This window comes from Vidua chalybeata, chromosome 3, assembly GCF_026979565.1.
Source record: "Vidua chalybeata isolate OUT-0048 chromosome 3, bVidCha1 merged haplotype, whole genome shotgun sequence".
NCBI classification, from domain to species: domain Eukaryota; kingdom Metazoa; phylum Chordata; class Aves; order Passeriformes; family Viduidae; genus Vidua; species Vidua chalybeata.
In genome coordinates this window covers 110,616,573-110,638,788 of record NC_071532.1, presented here as the reverse complement: position 1 = coordinate 110,638,788, position 22,216 = coordinate 110,616,573, and the positions used below count along the sequence as shown (strand labels likewise).

The following is a 22,216-nucleotide window of genomic DNA, read 5'->3' as shown; positions in this document are numbered from 1 at the left end:
AGTTTTCAGAAACAGCAAGGAAAAGGGAAAGGTCACCTGTTGTGTAAGAAAATAATATTGCAAATAGTGCTGTTACATTTGACCAGGAAAGCAAGGCTGTTCGTTGGCGCACAACAATTTTCTCCGTTCCTTGCTTTTGGGGAGAGAAAAGAATTCAAATCACTTTCTCAAGACATGCACCAGCAGGTTTTCCTTCTGCATGTTGTAACCCACCCCTTCACTGCTCATCCCCCACAACAGCACAAACCCAGCAGGAATGAAATTTTCACGGCGCACTTCCAGCACCTCTCACACGTGTTAACTTAAGCCTCACAACACCCCTGTGAGGTAGGTAAATATTATTATACCCATGTACAGATGGGTAAACTGTAGGCACAGAAAGGTTAAATCACTTGCCCAAGGTTACACAGCAACTTCGTGGCAGAGCTGGGGTCGAAACCCAGGAGTACTGTCACCCAAAAATCTGCAATGACTTTTAGACCGTGGCCACTTTCTACACTCTCCTTAAGAGACCATCTGACAAACACAGCATTGCACAAATCCAATTAACTCCGCGGATTACAAAGTGCCTGGCTTTCAAACAGTTGCCTTGCTGCATGTGTCCCAAAGGAATGGGGAGGGCACAGGAAGGTTTCTGCTCTCAAATATTTTTTTTCCATTTGTAGGGCTTGGTTTTGGTTTCGTTTCATTTTTAGGTTTTTAATATATGACAGGAAAAGGTATCCACATTATTTTATCAACAACATCACTTTCCATTTGGGTTTTAGGCATGTCTGAATATACACTGAGGTCCAGATGGTTTATGCAGATTTATTTTAATAGTCACCAGTTGCCTCCCTCCTCATCAGCGAAGAGCCAATGGAACATATGCAACGATCCGACATCTCATTTTCCCATTTTTCTCATTATCCCACTGTCTGAGCTTCAAGTAAGGAGCAAGGGTTGAACACAGGCAATACCCAGCACAGCAGGAAAGCTCCTCCCTTTTTTCACATCACACCTCGACAGGAAAGCATCACCACACTGTTATTCCCAAGTTCAAACACAACAGAACAATGAAGCGATTCTGAACGTGCTCATGGAGAATTAAATGGATTGCAACAATCTCTAGCGGTACCCAAAGGTCTGGAAATGTGTTCTGCACACAGTGAAAGGTTTGCCCACGTCTATTTGGGATAGCCTCAAATCTCCTCGTTCAAACCAGGCTGAGATTCTCTGCACCAGAATACACCTGAGCTCCAAGGAAAAATAAAACCAGCAATCATAACCCTGGGAAAGCACCATTCCCAAAGCCCCCAGGGCTTGAGACAACTGCCAAAAGAACAGCATGCAAGCTCCAGCAAGCAAAGGGTCCACAACGGAGTTCACATCATCCCTACCGTCCTACACCAGCCACCTCAGCTTCTGTGGGGATTGGCATAGACCTCATTTTGTCATGGTTATTTGGGTTTTTGTTTTCTGGTGGGTTTTCTTTTGCAGGACCACATTCGATCTGAGCAGAACCCAGAGAAAAGCAAACCCAGTAAAAGAAGGAAACATCCTAGGAAAGCCTGTCTCCACAAATTTCCACTGACTCCGGCAGCTTCCAAATTGTCTCCTGCCCAAGCTGCCCAGCAAGCAGGCACTAAAAGGTTTTGCAAATGCACAGTAGTAAGTTTTCCTTTTCAAAGCACCTCTGAGCTTCAATGAAATCATGCTGGACTAACCTCAGACCACATTTTCTTCAGGAGGTTTAGTCATGCTGCAGGTGTGCGGGTGACAGGGGTGACGTGCAGGGCCAGGGGTGGGATAAATTGTGAAGTGAATCTTGTGTGTACAAAAATATATCTGAAGAGCATGGGGTGATTGCACTCTGAAAGTCAATAGTGACGCTCCTCGCATGAGCCAGATTTTAGCAGACAATTCACTAAAGCTTGGAATTAATTTTGCCATTTCATCCAGTCAGCTTTAAATAAAAATACATGCAAATGACTGCTGACTTTTGGCAGGTGCACAAAAGGATGGGGTGAAGCAGAGAAGTAGCTCCAATCCCAAACACTGAAAATATATATATTTACACTTGAAATGGGTGTCTCACTTGCACTTTAGTCTGGTAATTATTCACCATTGGCTCCTCTTCTACAGTTCAGGTTGGATTTGCTGCAGATGAAAAATGCTTCGTGTGGGTGGCAAAGCATGACAAGGGCATGGGCAGGGACCTTGTAATTCCTGTGTTTCCACTGTTGATTTGGTCTGGTCTGAATGATTCCTGTCTCCGAATTAGCTGCCTATGGATGTGTAACACTATCACAGTAAACATGCCATCCATCTGACATGGATGGAGGGATGGATGGGTTGACATCCGAGCCATAAAAGTGATGCAGTTTGCAAAACAGCCTCAGCAAAAAGAACAAAGTGAACTGAAAAATAACTTGTCCATTGAATCAGGCAGAAAACAGAAAAATGCCAGATCGGAGCTGATGTACTCCACCATGTCCTGCATCCTGGTCTGTGGCACAGAGTTGCATCTTTATCAGGAAATTTAATCACCTCCAGGATCCATTCTGGCCACGAAACCAACTGAGTAGTGCTGGCCCCTTCCTGATTCCTAAAATCTTCCATGCCTGATATGGAGCAGCTGCATCCAAACTGCTGACTGGGGACAGTCTTTGGCCAGTGCCAAAGCCTGGGCAAGCTGTGCTTGAGCCCAGGGCTCCTTGGAGCGGATCAAAACCATGCCAGGGAAGGTTTGAATAATAACAGTCGGGATGGTGGAGCCCTCGTGCCTCGGCAATGCCCTGGCATGGCACAGTTGGCTGGTTTAGATGATCCCAGGGTGAATCCAGCACCACAAATGTGCCAGAGAACTTGCCCACCGATCTTGTGATGTGAATAGATACAGGGTCAACCTTCTCCAGGGCAGTTTGAAAAGTTCCTCATGCAGTATCTTCTGGCCAGAAGGTGGGAAATGGTATACAAAAGGTACCAGGGAAAAGCTGAGGAGTTAAAATCAAAGTGAAACCAAAACAAGTTGCTGACCATCCTGCAAAAGTGCACACCAAAAAATCAAAGGGCAAAAAAATAAAACAGGAGGATAGGATGAGACTCTTAGCACTGGGATTAGTACCAATAAAGGGCTGGGGTAGTTTTCCACCCTGAGCTTTTGGCTTGGCAAAAGGCGCTGTTTGGCAACAAGATCACAGGTAATCCCAAAAGGAAATGGTCACCACCCCAAACTGTCCACCAGGAACATGTTGGGAGTAGTGGCAGAGAACGTGCTTTATGTTAAGGCTGTAATGAAATCCTGGAAAAAGAACAGTTCTTCAGGGACGACACAGGCTCTCCCTGGAAATCCTTTGCTAAATGAAGATGCTGATGAATATCATTCAAAGAAAGGAGAAGCAGAGGCAGAAAGTTTATGCAAGTAATGAAACAGTCTTAACTCGCAGTGGAGGCACCTGCCTTTGTTGTTATCCACACTACGAGCCACGAAGGAGGAGGACTTTGGAACAGGGATGTGTCAAGCCCTTGGTTAAGCTGGTTTGGTTGTGAGAAGTTAGCACTGCATTGAGAAGTAAGGACACTTCCAGAGTGTTTTGCCCCTCCACTCCCGGCACAGGGCGGAGGTGACGGCTGTTGGTGTGGTGGTGTGGAGTAAGATCCCGTTCCTGAGGGAAGGCAGGCTGGAGTTGCTCATGAGAGGCAACACTGAAGGGTCTCCTCCTCCTGGCACCTGGTGACTGTGCCTTGGCTCGTTGTCACTGTCCTGGTGGGAAGGGTCCGGCTGTTCAATGGGGTCAGTGATCAGCACCACATTTCCAGACCTCAAGGTTGACGAGTATGGGGAGCAGGACTTTCTTAGGGTGCTTTTGATAACAAGAATGCCACCTCCTGGAAAAATGGTCCCCGAGGAGCAGCAGGGCTGTTTGCCATCCATTCCTTTCTCATGCTTTTGCCACGGAAATGCAGATGTGAGGAGGAGAGCTCTTCATGCAAGGACCAAGGGGAGCCTTTACATGGGGAATTATATCAAGATAAGTCTACACTAACATTAAAGGCAAGTCAAAAGAAAGTTCTGGAAGGAGAAATGTAGGCCTGCAGCTGGAGGATGGGCACCTCTGTGTTCTTAAGACTCAGCAGGTGGGGACAGCAAGTTCACTTCACAAATTACCTCTTTTTATGGAGACAGCACACTGATCAGGGGAAAAACAGGGTGAAATGTTAGTAGAACACTTGAGAAGGGACTGGCTGTGGGGCACAGACAATGGAGAAGGGAAATGAAAGCTTTTCACAAATATATATCAGTTCATGTGTATATATATATATATATATATATATATATGTATTTATGTGCACAGCAAACAAGAGACTGGGGAGTTAGACAGGGGATGACAAGACCAAATCCCTCCCTTTGCATGAAAATGTGACCATCACATTGGTTGTAATCAGAGCCCAGAAACATCTGCCTGAAATGGAGTTTGACTGGGAATTACAGTACCACTGACAATTTGGCTTTGTATAAACTTTGCCATGTGTCTATAGTTTGGCGTGAAGGAGTCCTGCCCTCCTTGAAAGGGACAGACACCAGCTGAAAGTTTCCTTTACAAAACAAAATGAAACAACTGAAGAAACCCCAACATTTTCTCAGAATACTGCAAAGGATCACTGATTGAAAAAAATGTTTCTCTTCAGGTATATTCAGGCGAAGAAAGCATTCAGCTTCTTTAAACTGTTATATAAAATTGGTACTAGTTTCTTTAAATACTATCATAATTAAAAAAACCAACTGATTCTTGAAATTAAAAAAAAATAATAATCATAATTAAAAAATATCCCTCCATGCTGATCTTCTCTTCAGAATAGGTCAGCATGGGAGTTTTGCACCCTAGACAGTTACAGTATTTCTGGAATAAAAAATTGCAATTACACACAGAAAATACTACAGCATTCACTTAAAAATATCTCATTTTGTTGTTGTTGTTCTTCCCCTCCCAAGTAGAGGGATGGTGGGATTGAAAAGATGCCCTGAAACGGGAATATTCCTTTAAAGGAGCAATACTCTCGAAAGGGAAAAAGGGTGTCGGATAGACGCAAACCCGGTGATTTAACTCGAAAAAAAACCCCAAGATATTCCAGCACAGAAACAGAATCCGAGAGAGATGAGAATGTTCAGACACCGAGCGGGTTATTTGGAAATGTCAAGACAACCCCACAGCCCTCGGCGGGACCGTCTGGGCTTTGCCAGCGTCGGAGGTGGCAGCATCTCCTGGCGGTGGAAGGCTAAGCTAAACCACGGCGCTCTCGCTACGCTCTTGGGTTTCCTCTGGTTGTTGTTTCTCGCCATGTACTTACAGTAGAGGGTGACACGAGACAGTTTTTATCAGCAGTTCCCCACATGTAACCGAGTCGAAGAATTTTCTCAGCTAAATCACAACAACAACATCAACAGAAATACAAAGCACCAAATCATCTCGAGACGTGAGTCAGTTTTACAGGTTATTACCGTTTGAAGAAGTTTTGTTGGTTGTTTTGTTGTTGTTTGTTTTTTGTGTTTTTTGTGTTTTTTTTTAATCCCGACTTTTCATGTTTTGTTTTCCTTAAAAACAAAACAGAAACAAAACAAAAAATCAAAACCCAAAAATCCCCAAAATGGAACAAAGGATGCTTTACAATCACTTTAAGGCTCGCACTGAATGAGACATGACAGGTCTTACACGAGATTACAAATAATACATGTATGCCTTTCACAGCCTTAAAATGATACAGTAGGTCAAATTATTTTGCCAGTCACTGATCAAGTATTGTGCCTTTAAATTGACTCGCTTTTTGCTACCATGCTGAGTTTTATTATTACTGAAATAATTATTAGATATGTGGAAATGTACTTTCAGATCATGTTTTTGGTTTATAATTTTGATAATTTCTCATTTTCCAGAAATCAAGGTGACAGGCCTTATTCTGGGCTCAGACTGTTGGTATTTGCTCCACTGGAGACAGTGGGGCTTTAGCACGAGCAGTTGTTGGGAACAAGATCAGATTCTGTATTTTCACACTGATCTGTTACAATCCCACCTTTGTACAGGGTCCATTTCCACGAGGAAAACGGTACCATGGTGGGGTCACATTTATAACACGACTCGGTCAAGGCTTGGCCCAATGGTGTTATAAATTCCTTCCCAAATTATCTTACAGACCTGATTTTGTCTTTCAGCTGTTGGAAAAATCAAACTCTATTGGGGTTGTCTTGGCTTTGCTTTCTTATCTTTTCTTTCTTATCTTTAGACATTTGGAGGGTTTTTTTCTGCTAAATCAAATATGAGCAACAGGGTTTATTTTCATACATTTCTCTCTTTTTGTTGTTGTTGTTAATTTTTTTTTTTAATTTTAAGGTTTGCATTTCAGTTGGATGATTGGTTTTTCTTTTGTTTTTTTTTTTTTTTTTTTTTTCCTGGCATATAATCATCAAAGAGTTTTGCATGAGAAAGGTGACAGTACTTAATGAAACTCAGCACCTAAGGGCATAAGGCAGTTGTAGGTTTGTTTGTTTGTTTTTTTTTTTTTTATTTTTCAATCAGCACCAATCCCATAAATAATGTTCTACACTTGGTGTACGGTATAAAACTGATGTGGAGATGCCTCCTTCTCCACCTGTGAATCCTAGGTGTGGAAGTTGAAATACTGTTTCTTGTGTGTAAAAAACAAAAGAAAAGTTTTTCTTTTTGTTTTTACTTACAAAACATAGAGAATATCTTTTTTTTTTTTATACATACAGCAACCAGAAAGAAAGCTTATCTGAAGGTTTGTGTTTGTTTCATGATCTGTGTTTACCGTAAACAAAAATAAGGTCCCCTCGTTTACTTTAAGGAGCTTTAAAGTGAAGATTCATATTGTAGCAACTCATATAAGAGAGGTCCATCTCTATACCTAATACCTACAGCTGTGGGGGTGACATATTGGAGGATGTTGATAGTTCTTCTTAACCTCCTGTCTACAAAATGAGCATCCCAGGCAGGATATCTTTTTCTTGGGATGTCAATCTTAATGAGAGGCCCCTCGGGGGGGTAGGGTCGCCCAGATGGAGTAGATGGTACCATTGCTCTCACCTGGAAAACGGGCAAGCAAGTGTCAGCTGTGAGTTCCTCCTGTTGCTCCGTGACCGCTCTGGTGGGCGTAGCCTGGGCCCCCCGGTACCCAGGGGTTTGGGGCGCCATGGGCTCAACATCGGGGGGCAAAGGAATGCCCCAGAGCAGCTCGGCGCAACAGGAGCTGGCAAAGATCTTAGCTCTTGGCCCCATGGGATGCAGCACACCATAATATAACAGCATCAAAGCTATCCCAGCAGCAAAGCTAAGAAAGACACAACACAGTGCTGGCACGGCATAGGAGTCAGTGGTGTCAGGATCTCTGTAAAAATACCAAAGGAGCGTCAAGGCAGCGTTCTCCGTCAGGACCACCGTGTAATACGCAAACATTCGGTATCGAGTCCGCCCTTCCTTGACATTAAACCAGCAGAAAATGTACACAATCCCTACCACCATGTTGAAGAGGATCTCCTCCCACTTAGACATGCAGAAATCTGTCCCACCATGGATGATCCAGAAAGCCATGGCACACCAATGGACCACTACAAAGATCCCAAAGTAGAGCTGGAAGATGGAAGCAAAGAGAGCAAAAGAAATAACTCGGGATGAGATGGTGAAGAGGCGCCAGAAGAGATGGATGAGGGCCCCTCTGTAGCTCATACTCTTCTTGTCGTCCCTAGAGTCCCGAAGAAGCTTGTGATAGGAGGCTAGCACCCAAGCCAGGGACATCAGGGAGGCCACAGAGGACACACCTGCCGGAAGACACACAGATCCACTGAGTTAGACAGGAGCTTTGGTGGAAAACATCATCTGCTCACTAAATTATTGCATCTGGGGCAGGCTCAGGAGCCTGAAGGTTCAACTCACGTCAGGTTGTCCTTACAGTCTGGAGGAGAGAAATACAGAGATATCAGTGTGGGAATTGGAAATGGTGCCGTATTCAGGAGTTCTCTGACTCCTTGTCCTTATCTTCCTGAGCCGCTGGATCGGCCACCCCACCCTGGCAGTTCCAGTAGGGAACAGCCTCTGTGCTCATCCTGACTAGATCCACATTTGAGAGCTTGAAATCCAGATCCCATCTAAAAGCTGAAGCCCAAGCGTGAAAGTTACATTCTTGGAGAGTGGAATCTCTCTTGGAATGCACCATGGCAAGAGCAGGACACCTGAATTCCCTGCAACTGCTTGGATTCTTTTTTATTCTAAACCACTTTTTTTTTTAAAGCAACATTCCCATTGATTCTGCCTTACTCAGGTATGCCCATTTGCATTTGCTTTTCAGAAAAACAAGATTTTTGCCCCATGCAGATAAACATATAAATCCAGGGAGTATCAAGACTCACCAATACCCTTGAAAGAATCCCAAAAAAAGAATCTGATCTCTCCAGCAAATCCCTGCCTTGTTTCTGGGATGGACCCAAGACCTATACTGGAGAAAGCTCTTCTCCAGTCTTGCCTCCTGGCTGGAGCACAAATCCAAGTCACAGTCATGTCAGGCAGGGCACAGCCTGCACTGGGGTCACCTTCATCTCCCAACACATCCCCCTGCATCCTCACGTGGGGCAGAACATCCCATGATATTCCAAAGGGACCTGGTCTTATTCTCCATCCCAACACTTAAACAATTTATTTCCTCTGGAAGATAAAATAGTGGCCCCACCACTCTTGAGAGGCTTTTAAAAATACAATTCCATTGATTATCACAAGGGTAGATTGAACAACTCATGGAGCAAAGCATCACAATAAAAATTAATTGAGAGATTCCTGGGAAAAGAAAGAGCTGCTGGCATCTTATTCCTTTGCCCCCACTGCTGCTCACTGGACAACTGTTCTGCAGGTGAGGAAACAGATCATGGACCAAAATCCATATTTGGGAAGCTCAATAATTTGGTAGCCATGGTTGGATTGGGCCTTAGCCAAAAATTTATCTGGGAACATTGCCTTTAAAGTCCAAAGGAAAAACTGCTAATGGTTCCAAGCAAAACAATGAGAAATGCCTCTCCATCTCTGACATGTAACTGTGTGATAGGTCCAGATCTTATTTGGCTTTTACTTCTTTAAGAAAATCCAAGGAGCATCTTGCTGCAGCTGCTCAGAGTTAAAAAGGTAAAATGCCTGAAAAACCTAAATTTCTTCTTCTCCTCTTTTCTTTTCTCTCTTCTCACAGAGGCCTGGCTTCCATGGTTATGCAAATAAGGTCCACTGACTCCTCAGACCTCACTCTATAGAATTTATCTTGGTTTTGAGGAGCCCACCCACAGTGTGGCAGGGTTAGATTTCCCTCCTTCCAACCTATCCGTGTCTGGAGGAGAAATGATGGAGAAGAAGCCCAGGAAGGATGGCAGACTCCAACTCTGCCCTCGTTGGAATTCTCACAGCCTGCAAAGACCACCAAAACTACACCTTTTCATCAGCTCTCAAGTTTCCCTCTGAATCCCTTGTCTTTGGGCTCAAATGTGCATTCAAATTTCAGACTGAACTTTAAAAACCAACAAACAGCAAAGCAGTGAGAGCAGTGGCCTTATTCAAGAGGGAAGCTTTAAGCCACCAGTTTTAAGAAAATCACTATTTCCACCAAGTTCTAAGTCCTCACTAAGAAACACATAGGGACATAGGACTTGGAGATTCCAACCACAGACTCAGAGAATGGTTGGAGTTGGAAGGAAGCCCTGGAGATCATCCAATCACTCTGCCAAGGTAAGATCACCTGGAGCAGGTGGCGCAGGAACACATCCAGGTGGGTTTGGAATGTCTCCAGAGAGGGAATGCCATGCTCTCCCTGGGCAGCTGTTCCAGTGCTCTGCCACCCTCAGTGTAAAGAAGTTCTTTCTCAGGTTGAAATGGAACTTCTTGTGGTTTATTTTATGGCCACTGCTCCTCATCCTGTCACTGGGCACCTCTGCAAAGAGTCTGGCACCATCCTCTGACACCCCTTGGAGATATTTATATGGATTATTGAGATCCCCTCTCAGTCTTCTCCAGACTGAACAGGCCCAGCTCCCTCAGTCTCTCCCCATAATGGATGGAAACTTCTAAATATTAACAGCCTCATACTCAAGCAGATGTAGATTAGATTCATTTTTAACCTACAAGATGAGTTATATTTTTGGTAGACTTTATTAACAGTTTTGGAAGGATAAGTCATGCCACAAAGTTTTGTTATGTGTGTGTAAGTAGTTGCACTACCTCTTGACTATTCAGTTGAAAAACTTTCCATGATTAGCAGGGAAAAAATATGTCATTTATTGCCTTATTTTAGTGCTGTTTTACTAGAAACTTGTACAGCATTAGCTGTACCTGTACAGGGAAACTCAAGCAGCACCAACCCACAGGAGACAGATGTGTCACCCTGGATTAAAAATGTTTCTATTGGGCTCATTTATTCTAGAAAAGAGAGGGGAATAAAATACACCCAAAACAATCCCCCAGTTTGCACATAAAGGCTTTACCTAATGTTTTCAGGGCAGAGCCCTCCACTAATCACAGCCTTTGCTGTAAATTGCACAGAGTGCGTGTGTTGAGTCACTCGCACGGCACTCGGGCTGCTGACAGTCATCTGAACGTCTTCTCCAGCCAGCAGAGAGAGGCAGACACCCCCAGAAAGTGATTCAGCCTGTCCTGACATCCGTGTGTGGGACAGGGAGGGGTTGACTCATGATCCCAAGGTGTCTGACTCCATCCCTTGCCAGGGGACGTGCGAGCACCAGCAATCAGGCGGGATGAGTCCCCCCTGTACAGAGCAGCTCATTGTCTCTTCATCTGCACCAAGATCCGAGGGAGGCATTGAAGGATCTCTGGGCATTTTGACATATTTTTGCTGTTGCTTAAAAGTTCACAAATCTTGTGTTGAATGTGAATTTTGGCACCCCAGTGATGAGCAGGATCTGGACCTGGGTGCGAGGGGGGAGATCTGTAGGTGGATGTCAGCAGGAACTGTGGAGTAATGTAAAGACTTTTACATCACTCTTACTTCCTGCCACAGAAATTATTCCCTAGCTCTTTCATACAGACCTAAATGACACAGCACTTTTGTCATCTTGACCACAAGTTTCCCATTCCCAACTTTCCCTGTGACTTCTAACCTGTGACATCTTCATACAGTTTACAATTCTCACAGACTGTGAGATAAACTGTCTCTGTTTTTCCTCTCAACTTCTCCAGACCTTATTTCTAAGCAACTTTAGAGATCTCTTCAATTATAACTAAAAAAAAAAAAAAAGTCCTGAAAAGTTGGATCACATGAGCACATGAGCAGTAATTTTTTATTTTGATTCTGACTCTTGCACGTGGTAACTGACGCACCTTCATGGAGCACGAGTAGGTTTCAATTCCCTTCCAATGTTTGTTTATCAAAGGGATGAGGTTGGGTAAACACTGAAGTCACTTCAAAAAAGCCCACTCTCACTCTTCCCACTCTGTTCTCAGTCTTGGGAGTGGAACATCCCCACCATGCACAACCACATCTCTGCAGGCATTCTCAAGCCAGGAGCAAATCAGCTCCTGTGGGGCTGGAAGCCTTGTGGCTGCAGCTCTGGGATCTGTATCCCACCTACCCACAACAAGTCAGACTGGCACAGACTGGGCTTCTCTTCAAACCTCTCTGCCCTAGGAAGCCATGAGTAACACACAAGCCAAAGTCAGCACCATCAAGGAGTCAAGTCCCTGTGTCTTGAATGACACAGCACAAGAAAGAATCCCCCAGATTCCTTTAGGGATGAACCCCGAAGTCCTTGCAGTGAGACATCTGCTCACCTACATTCAGCACGAGGAGGCAGAGCTCTATAATGTCCTGTTTGACAGATGAAGCACCAAGATTTGAAGGATTCACCCAAGATCTCATTTAAAATCCAAGCTAAAGCAGGGAATAGTTCTCCTTCACATCACAGTGTGCTTGACAAGGCATTTCAGACAGGATTCAGCTCCTATTGTAGAGAGTCACCCCGGGGTGTCCATGGTTAAATGATGTCTGTTTGCCCAAAGGAGGATCAAAGCTTAGTGCAACCATCACAGGTGGGAATCCACAATGTTTGAGATGCTTTAGGATATTCCAGACCACCATGTGGAGCTGGCAGATGTGACAAACTTGCATGCAGAGGGGAAGAACATTTCTGAACTGGGAGCTAGAGTGAAGGAAGGCACTCAGGGCATTTCAAATGACACCAGCTGAGACTCAAAAAAATTCTGCCTTTCTCAGGGGAGCTCATGATCACCCTTAAATGATAAACACATGTAGCACAGAGGCTGTGCAACAGGAAATGGCACAGAGAGAGACGAGAAAGCAGTGGGAAATAAGGCAGGTATATAAAAGTTAAATTTCTGAGAATGTCAGACCAAGGAATAGATTCTCTGAGAAAGGGAAACAAGAGCTGTTGCTTTGGATCATGAAAACATGAGTGGACTTGAGTACAATGCAGACAGTGATCTGATACCAGAGGAGAGGAGCCTGAAACACTCTGAGTGCAAGGGAAACTGCGGAAGCTCACAGGAACACCCTGAATTTCATCCTGGTTTGGTTTTCCTCCTCTGGGTCCTAATCATAGTCCAGAAAAAGAAAAGGTCATATCAGATTTGTAAAAAGGCTGTTTGGAAAAAAACCCATTGACATGAAAGAATCAAAGCAATGGCTCCCATGAAACTGCCATTGCTGCTTTTAAAGCCTGGGAACAAAAACAGTGCAGGGAAAGCCATCCCTGTCTATCTGGCCTATTCCTGCTATGCAGGGTTTTACAACCACTCTAATGGAAAAAAATCACACACACACACACACAAATGAATATTTAAAATGAACAATACACCCATTTTGTCCTTACTCAGTGTTGTCCAGCTGAGAAGAGAGGATTTTCACTAGGGGTAGGTACAGTTTTCATCACAAATCCAGCTGCAAGTCTTTGGCTGCCCATAATTTGGATGCAGTTGCTGTAGCACATTCCCTGAGTATTTCCTGTGGTGCCTGCCCCTTTAACGTTGAAAATTATGCCTGAACAGTGCTCTATTTCTTTTTTGACATTAATTCTCCTTAAGACTCCACTAAAACAAAATGGGAAGATACCAACATTTCTCCCGGGTGAGCGGGATGGCAAATATTGAGTGTGACACAAAACCTTCCCTCAGCCCCTGTGCAGAGGCATCTCTTGCTTAATGCCAAGTGCCACATTTCAGTTCATCCCCATCCCTCACTGGCTGCTCAGGCCCCTGTGCTGTGAACCCTGTTATCCTGTTTTCCCCTTTGGGTGGCACGTTCCTCCCTGAAGCTCAGTAGGAGACGAGGAACAGGCTTTCATTTTGATGCACACAGAGTGAAAATGCATTTATACACAAAAGAGATCAAGCCAGATCCTGCTTTTGTAACAACGGGGCCTGAAAGTCACTCTCCCTCATTTTTAAATCTGATTTAATTTGTTTGTGTCAGAGTAAAAGGGGTCAGAATCAGACCCCAGGTCTGATTTTCATTGTTTCCTGATGGATTTTGATACTTGATTTTTCTTTATTCTTCCCCATCAGAGGAGGGAATGACTTGTGTCTTTTCCCCTTTATTTTCCCTCTTTATTTGTCTCTTTAAACATGGTAAAACATGGAATATTGCCAGTATATAAATAGTAAAGGGCTGCACAGGCCATTTTGCCATTAATTTTCCTCACTGGATTTCAGGACACTTCCTTAAACAGTTTCTCCAGTGTGCCACCAGTCCAGTATGGCAGATGGGAACTATTCCACCTCTTGTGAACATGGTGCAAAAGTCTGACCCAGGAACGGCCTCCTCCCATTTATGTGGCACCTCTGTGCTCTGCTAAGAGCTGGAATTACCAGGGATGCAAATCCAGATCTTGACACTGGGGAGACTGGGAAGAGATACCACACCAGTGTCCTGTCCTTTGCTCTTTTCTCACAGAAAATATTTTGGTTTCATCAGGCGAGGGGTGAGTTTCACATCCTCAGCACCTGCTCCCTTGCTAGGGAGATCCTCTGGGATGTTCCTCCAAGGGGTATCACATCCCCATTCTCCAGGATCCAGCTCACCTGGAAACTGCATCACCCTTCCATGAGAAATAGAAAACTGCTGATGACTGGGAAAGGCAGGAAACAAAGGTAACTCCTTTCAGGGACAGATTTCCAAGTAGGTCTGGATAACAAGAAAGCCTTCTACCACCAAATCCCACTGGAATCCCACACAAGGCTTGTGCTGGGTTTCTGTACCGGATAGTCCATATCCAAGCTGGCACAAGGAGATCTTTTGCACATTAGACCAGAGGCACATCCACGTTCTCAAAACTTTCACTGTGAGAAAATCCATGCCAAGGCAACTCCACAAAGGCTCGTTCACATGGAGAGTTGCCCTCCTGCCCCTCGACAGTTAAAGGCTGGCTCATGTCCTGAAATGCTGCTTCCTGAACCCTTTTCCTTTTGCTAAATTAAAGATGTCCTTGGTGACCCCAGAAAATCTGAATCCCTCCTTAGTTCCTTCCTCAGCCCATGCCTCAGCACTGCCTTGAGGAAGCATCCACAGGGTCACCAGGGATTGTGTTTCCAAGGGCCTTGCTTTTCTGCCCTTTCATCCTGCTGCCTTTCAGCTGCCCCCAGTGCCCCCTTTTCCCTGCTGCAGGAAGAGGTGACTGGCCACACTCATCTGATCTGTGCTCTCATTATCTTGGCTGCTTCTGTCGTGTCTCCTCCTATCCATGTCCTCTGTGAACTCGGGCACTCCAAACCAGCTCCAACCCTGCAGCCATCGAGTCTTGTATCTCCTCCTGGATGCAAGCCAGAGACTGATCCTGCTGTGGAAGGCACGAGCACCCTGGGCCAAGCAGAGATGGGATAATCCACCCTCTGTTTGGGCTTGTCCTCAAATAACCTCAGTGAAGTGTCAGTCTCCTGTTCAAAATGTTGGCCATCGCCCACCACATCAGGATTGGCAAAGCTTCCCCACTGTTCTAAAACCCTCTGTATGAAGATGCCTTGTCAATCACGTGCCTCAGTGTTTGTTTCACCCCAGGAATGCTGTCTGAGACATGGGATGAGTTGTTTGGAAATGCCTCTGTCTTTCCATTGACTCTTCCTGGTGAATCATGGAATGGTTTGAGAGGGAAGGGTCCTTAAAACTCATCTCATTCCAACTCCCTGCCATGGATAGAGACACCTTTCATTCTCCCAGGTGGCTCAGATCCCATCCAACCTGGCCCTGAACACTTCCAGGGATGGGGTTCAAACTGAAATAACCAAAGAAGAACACGGTAAGATGAATATTGAGTAACAGAGGTTTGGCATCCACCAACTCCCCACAAGAGCTCATAGGAGAACACGGAGTCTCAGCGAGGTGAAGAGAGGAGAAAGGAGGATTGCTGAAACCTGTTCCTGGCTCCAGGACAAGCAGAATAGCCCACAGTGGCTCCTGCAGAGCAGGAGCTGACAGACCCAACATGATCTGGGCATATTCAAGTGGCACAACACAATGAATTTATACCACTGAAGGCCAAGCAGGCAAAACAAGCCCCCAGCACCCTCCTGATGTGAGAAGGGTGCCATGGTCAGTCAGAGGGCATCCTAGAACAGCCAGACAGAGTTACCAACATCCTCAGGGGGTAGGAGAAAGACAACATCCCTCCGTTACATCACTGAGAAGAAGACTGGTCCCCAACAGGCTTATGTGTACACAGCCCTCATCAGCATGAAATTTCACTTTTTGCTTTCCATGACAGCCTTGCCCCTTTCCCAGGATGCTGACTGCAGGTGTCTCAGGTTTTACCTATTTATGTAGGGAAAGAAGCTGCCAACACTGAGCTGGAACATTTCTGACAGCAACTGGGGGAAATCTCAGTCCCTGGATAAGCAGAGGTCCACAAACAAGCCTCAACTCACTTGGCTAACTGGGGTCTTTGATCCTGTGTGGTGAATTGCCACCACAGACTGGCTCATAAAAACCAGCAGAGAGCAGAAGGACACATGGGAAGAGAACCTGGTGGTGGTATCTGAACCCCAAATGAGAAACATGATTATTTGTAGACCCTGAGTCCAGCTGGCAGAATCTGCCATGCCCATCCTGTTAAAATCCCTCAGGAGTTGTATCCAATCTGCCCAATGGGAATGGTTCCTGGACTATGTGAATTTGTTTTCTCATGCCTGGGAAAGCTTTGGGAAAGGGCTGGCAGGCAAAACTCTACCAGAGACCAGTTTAGCACAAACACCTGAGTGCCAGTGCTTGGGCTCCAACACTGTTTGTGTTACAGGTATAGACAAAATCTTATCACAAAACAGAGTCAAGAGAAGGTGACTTATCACAGTCCTCTGTTTATCACAACCATGGTTGTATAATACTTTTCATCATGTTAAAAATAACGTGGAAGACCTTTGGCTCAACTCCTCAATGCCTGGAGATAAAGCTTTTCATATTATCAGATTTTCCAGGCCGGGCAGAGTAAATTAGTCCAGGTGGCTGCTGTGTCTGGACAGCTCTGGGGAGCTCAGGCATGGCAGGTAGAGCTTAGGTGAAGTGTAATACAGATGTGGGGACAGCTCTCTGCCAGAAAAATGTTATTTTAGCAGGATAGAGTAATCCTTCCAGGACTCTGGTGTCAGCTATGCTCCCAAAGTAATGCCTGAGGAAAATGTCAGCATGGGTCCATTGCTAGAGACAAATCCTGCCTTCTGCAGAGCAGCCTCTTCTGCAACAGCTCCACCCAGCCACCAGAGCCTCTGATGGGACTCTAATGGCAGAGTTCAAGGAAGTGACAACACACAAACTCACTTTGCAGGGGAAACAATGCATGGCAGATGTCTAAGAATTTAATTCAGGAATTTGAAGTGAGTTTGGTGATTTGACTCAGTCCTGAAGAAGCTGGAGGCAATCAGGGAACAGAGAGACACACACAGTCTTACTTTTGGAGTTCCTGTTGGTGTGGCATAAATGATATAGAAGTATTTATAACACAACACTATTTAGTTTGAAATGGCTCTTCCATTTTGAAGCTTCCCCTAAATGTTAAGAAAATGGAAAGGAAAGAATTCACTGTTTTCCTTTCATCAAAAGCAGATTTTTTTCTCACTGAAAGAACCCCACTTCAGCAGGTGCCATTTTGAGGATGTTTGTGAAGAACAGTTCTTTCCTTTGTGATTTTTGGAATCAGAATTCTTATTAATCCTACTAATGGTGTTTTCAGTGTCAGTGTGGGGCTGCATGGATGGTGTTTCCAATTAGAAGAGCTGCTGTTGTCACATAAATTTGGGTCCATGTGGATCAGTTACCCACATTGCAGCAGCAAGGACTCAAGTGCCAAAATCTCTCTAGGATCTTTCCACAACACCCAAGTTCACCTTTTCCCAGTGCATCCTCTGGAGATCATGAATCCCACAAATCCCTGACTCTCAGGTGGGCAGGGGTGGCACTGCAGCTGATAGAGACACTCAGAACCAACAACCATGTGCATCTTTGTCTTCTAATGACCCTCAGACACGAAGGAGAGATGGTCTGCCCTGAGCTTGGTCTAAATCCCTCCAGGCACCAATCACCTGGGTTAATTCTGCATTAGAAATGTGCTGGGAAAGCAGTAGCCAGGATTTCCCGGGCACAGATTAGCTTGTTTGGAAATAGAGCATTAGAACTGCTCTTCGTGTCTATTTTTGTCAAAAGCTGCATGAATTGCAACTCTTTTCAGGCCGAGGTGCCCTCTGCACAGTCATCACTGTAATTATAAAGACTTTTGAGTTAAATCCACGTTAATCTGAAGCTTTTAAGTGCTGTCTCAGAATGACACTGAAAAAGAACCCCACCTGAGCCCCTAAAAGTGAACAGCCACAGATGAGAGGATATGCAGCTCCTTGAGAGACCCCAAGAGGTTTCATTGGAAATGCTCCACCAGGATGTTCTGACAACACCTCCAGCAAGGACAGGATTTAACTCTGTGCAAACAGACCAAAATCCCTCTTTGGAGGGAATGCTAGAAGGCAGGGGAGTCACACAAACCTGGCTCAACATGACAGGAGCACAACCATCTCTGGAAACTTCCATTTCTATTTCCTGCTGAGAACTTAGTTTCTGTCCCTTTGCTAATTAAAACAGTCTTTCTAGAACAGCAGGCACAAAAGCCCCCACCCCAAACATGGTTACTTCAACGGGTAAGCATAAGATGGCAAAATCCAAGAGGGGCTATTCTTGGAGGAAAAATCACATTTCACATTCAACTGCTGGTCCTTTGTGAAGGGCACTGTAGTTGCAACTTCTAGTGGCCAATTCTTTGCTAAGACTTTCAAGTGTATCAAATCCAGCAGAGCTGCTTCCAGTTTGAATCCTGAAAATATCAGAAGGAGACTCCTACACTGAGATTTTTCAGACCTAAAGATATTTGAACTCTACTGTTAGGAACCCTTAGAAGAGAAACACACCTTAAGAAACTACTGGAATGCACTGAAATGGTGAAAAAGAAACATTTTGCTAAGAAAAACAGCACATGCATCCATTTAGCATAAAATCTTTTCCCAGCCATTTCTATGAGTAGGGATGGTTGGCGTGAAACAGCAGGACTCCACAAACATGTACAATATATGTGCATTTCAACATTGCAATCTGACATCTGTTACAGCACCCCTATCCTGTCACTCCTTTTTTTTATTTCTGTTTTAATTCAGATGAGGACCGCAGACACTGGGAAAGAATTAAACCTGCCTACCACAAGTTGAAAGGATGTTGTAATCCTGCAAGTGGGAGATAAAATAGTCTGTAAAAGAGGGAAGCAGCACCTCAGTGCTGGAAAGGAAAGCCCAAGGAGTTCCACTGTTTGCTTTGGAGAGCGACCACAAGGATCACTTTTTCTTTAGCACAGTTCTGGGGGAGATTTGGACCCTGCACCCAGAAATCAGCAACTAAGCCAAGCCTAATTCTGTTGACTGCTAAGTTCTGTCCCAGCCTCTGACACAGGGTGGCCCAGAGTGCTTGGTGGGAATTGTTCTTGCCATCACCTGAGCCAAGCATGGGAATTGTTTGTCTTGGTGTTGGCTGCCGGGAGCTAAAAATGTGCCAAGGGCTGTGCTGGTAATTGAAGCAGAGGATGAACAAGATCTGGTGGCTGTGCTCATGTTCTGGTGTGTTTTGGTTTATCAACAGGGATAAAACCCAACAGACTTGTCCCAGGACTGGGAAAGTAACATTTCCTGCCAGGGCTTCGTGAGGGAACTTCCTGCTGAAAACAACTCCCACAGGCTGTTCCCTGGAGATCAAGCAACATCAAGGCAATGCTTTAAAGGGTCTGTGACAGCACCAAACAGGGATCCTGCAAACCTCCTCTGATGGATGGCTTGGCCTGGACACAGAAAGCCTGCAGGCAATTAGGAAAATAACTTCATTCCAGCTCTGGGAATGATTTTGGCCTGATGGGAAAGAGGAAGGGACCCAGTTCAGATCACACTTACAGTCAAAAGAACGAGATCTCCACCCAGAGATGTGTCAGCAGTGCACACTTTGTAACCTTATGGTTTATTAACCTCTGATGTTGTGCAGGGGGCCTTTGGTGGAAATGCCTCAGCATAATCCCAGCTGAGGGGACTGGTCTCTGGAAAAGAAGGAGCGTCTCAACATTCCTGGAGAGTACACAGGGCTGGCATCAATGAGGCGAGTCTGGCAGAGTGTTCCTGTGAGGGGGAGTGACAAAGTGGCAAAAACGGATGTGGTGCAGCTGGTGCTGTCTCGCAGTGGGGTGCTGAAGGCACCAGGGACACTGATTTCCAAGGGTAACAACAGGAAACTCTTTCTCCCTCCCTCTGCTTCCCACGTTTTTATGCTCTGCAAAGACCTATGTGATAGGTAGCAGGTCAGAACTTGGTGTCCACACGTTAAGTCATGCTTGTCCTGGCTTATCTCCTGGGCCTTTTTGCCTTCTGCAAACATTTTTGGGACCTTGATGTACATCAAGGGGCTCCTGTGCGTGGTGGCTGTCCCCCCTCAGTGACCCTCTGTGTAAAGACATGGATGTTCTGAGGGCACTGAGAGCATGAGGATGGTCAAATGCCAGTTAGGACAAAAGTCATTTCGGGAGATTTCTACTGACTCAGTAATTTTGCTGCATGCCCAGACTCAGAACTGTCACCTCAAGCTAATCATTAAAAAACAATTAATGGTTTCTGAAGTGAAACAATTCTTTCCTTCAAAACTCAACGATTTTGAGTTGCATCAACCTGAAATGCTCCACCTCCATCAGGGGTAGAGGCACAGAGTAGTCCCTGCCCAGCAGGGCATCTTTTCCATGTTTTTTTTTTTTTGCACATCCCAGAGCCTATGTGGCATCTTTTCCATGTTTTTCTGCACATCCCAGAGCCTATGCGCTCCCTGTTTATCTGTGCTCTCCTAGATGCCTGACAAGAATCTTGCACTAGAACAACCTGAAACTAAAAAGAATCGTATTTTCAACCTTTCCTTTGCTCTTATCCCACACTTCCCATGAGAGGTGTATCTCCAGAAAGCCTTCACCATGGAGTTACCCAAAAAAATCTGAATTTCCTGCCTGGAATCTGCTTGACAAGAACCCAAACCTCTCTCCATGCCTCAGTTTCCTGGCTGGCCCCCAGCTCCTGGGAACAGCATGAGCTAATGCTGTTGTAGTGCTCTGATGATGTAACCCCTTCCCAGTGATTACCACAGTCTGACAAAGCCTAAAATTGGCAGCACTGGCCCCCTGCCAGCGCTGTCCCGTGAATGGTGACTCATCTTTCCTGGCTGTGCCGTGTCCTGTGTGTGACGGTGACACGTGGTACGGAACAGACGGGGTTTTATCTGCACTACAAAAATAAGAGCCAGAGACATGGCAAGGTGGTGGACAGAGAAGCTGCAGGTGGGAATGGGTGAAGGGATGATGTCTCTCTTTGGGTTGGCTCCAAATCCCAATGGAAAAAGAAAAAATAGCTGTCCCTGGCTCCAAAGGCTCCTGGATCCCACCGCACTGGGACAATACGGCTGATGATGGGACAAGCTGTCCCATGCCAGCGTGCCTCAGGCTTGGCCTGCTCTCAGCATGCCAGAGCAAGGCGTCCTCAGCGGCACTGCCAACTGTGGAGATGGCTTTTTGATGCTGCTGGGAATTGGCCGGGGACCAGCGGCTCCTTTCCAGCAGGGCACCAAATCGCTCCCTGTCATCCGGCTTTGGTGGGAAGGAGGGGAAGGCAGGAACAGAGCCATATGCCCCAGTCTGGCAGAGCACTGGAGTCATATGAGTGGCCTCCCAGGAGAGCTGCTTATGAGTTCAGAGCTATCTGGGCCTCCTTGGGCTGCTGGTGAATATTTAAAGGGAAACTGTGGTGGAGTCAGGACAAATTTTCAGGGTAGATCATCCTGATCCTCCCTGCCCAGCAAGCACACGACTGGTGGGGTCCCTTTCCCACATGGCAATGAGCAACTGCTTTTCTGCTTGTGCCTCTTCTGTCACAGCAAACCAGGCCTGGGTGATGGACATCTCCCACTTCTTTTAATCCCCAAGGAATGACATGAGAAAAAAGGAAAAACGAGTATCTGCCTTTGGGCAAAGTTTTAGCATCTCGTTTTCCTCATGATCTGTCTCAGAACCTGAGCCAAAGCCCAGAGTGTGGCTCTGGTAGATCTTGTCCCCTCCCCATCTCCTGTTACTGAGGACTTTATAAGGCAAAGACTTATTTAGTCATACAGTGAAGCTCTCTTGGTGGATCTCAGGAAGAATGCACCAGTCAGGAAGAGGATTTCTGCTTTGCAGAAACGGGACTTTCCCACACCGAATCTGCAGATGCCATATGGAATTTTGCACTGATCCCCATGGGATCTGGTGCCTGTGTAGAACAAACCCTGGTTTATTTATGAGGTTATGGGACTCTGCGTAGATGGGGACAATTTTGTGTTGTGAGGTCATAGAGATTGGGTTTGGGGGTTTGGATTTCTGTTTGAACTTTGTTGGACACACCTGTTTGGCCCAGGCCAGCATGAAGGGTCTTGCACTAACTTTGAGTGCTCCTTCAAGTGGTGAAAAGGATGAAATTTCAAATCTCATGAGTCTTTTTTTTCACTTTCACTGGAGACCTAGGGATTTTATCCTCATTTATGTTCAGGCCAGTGTTGATGTCACTTGGAACTCACATTTTTGAGCACTTACAGGCTGAAGGTCCCTTTCTAACTCCAGACCAGCTGAGTCTTCTAAACTAAGTGACAGGTAAAA

At 45.4% G+C, this 22,216-nt stretch overlaps 1 protein-coding gene and 1 long non-coding RNA gene across 2 annotated transcripts in view; both read right to left on the bottom strand.

Annotated features, from left to right (window-relative positions):
• Window positions 1-5,557: 5,557 nt before the first annotated feature.
• Window positions 5,558-22,216, bottom strand: part of XKR6 (XK related 6) — a 165,236-nt gene continuing 148,577 nt past the window's right edge. The window contains exon 3 of the mRNA XM_053937212.1: window positions 5,558-7,813. Coding sequence (XP_053793187.1) covers window positions 6,849-7,813 — 965 coding nt within the window. The 3' untranslated portion in view covers window positions 5,558-6,848. The remainder of the gene's footprint in view (window positions 7,814-22,216) is intronic.
• Window positions 18,814-22,209, bottom strand: LOC128785067 (uncharacterized). Its single transcript, XR_008429745.1, has 3 exons — window positions 21,695-22,209; window positions 19,455-19,673; window positions 18,814-19,360 (listed from the first exon to the last, which is right to left on the bottom strand). It is a non-coding gene; the product is annotated as an uncharacterized LOC128785067 (long non-coding RNA).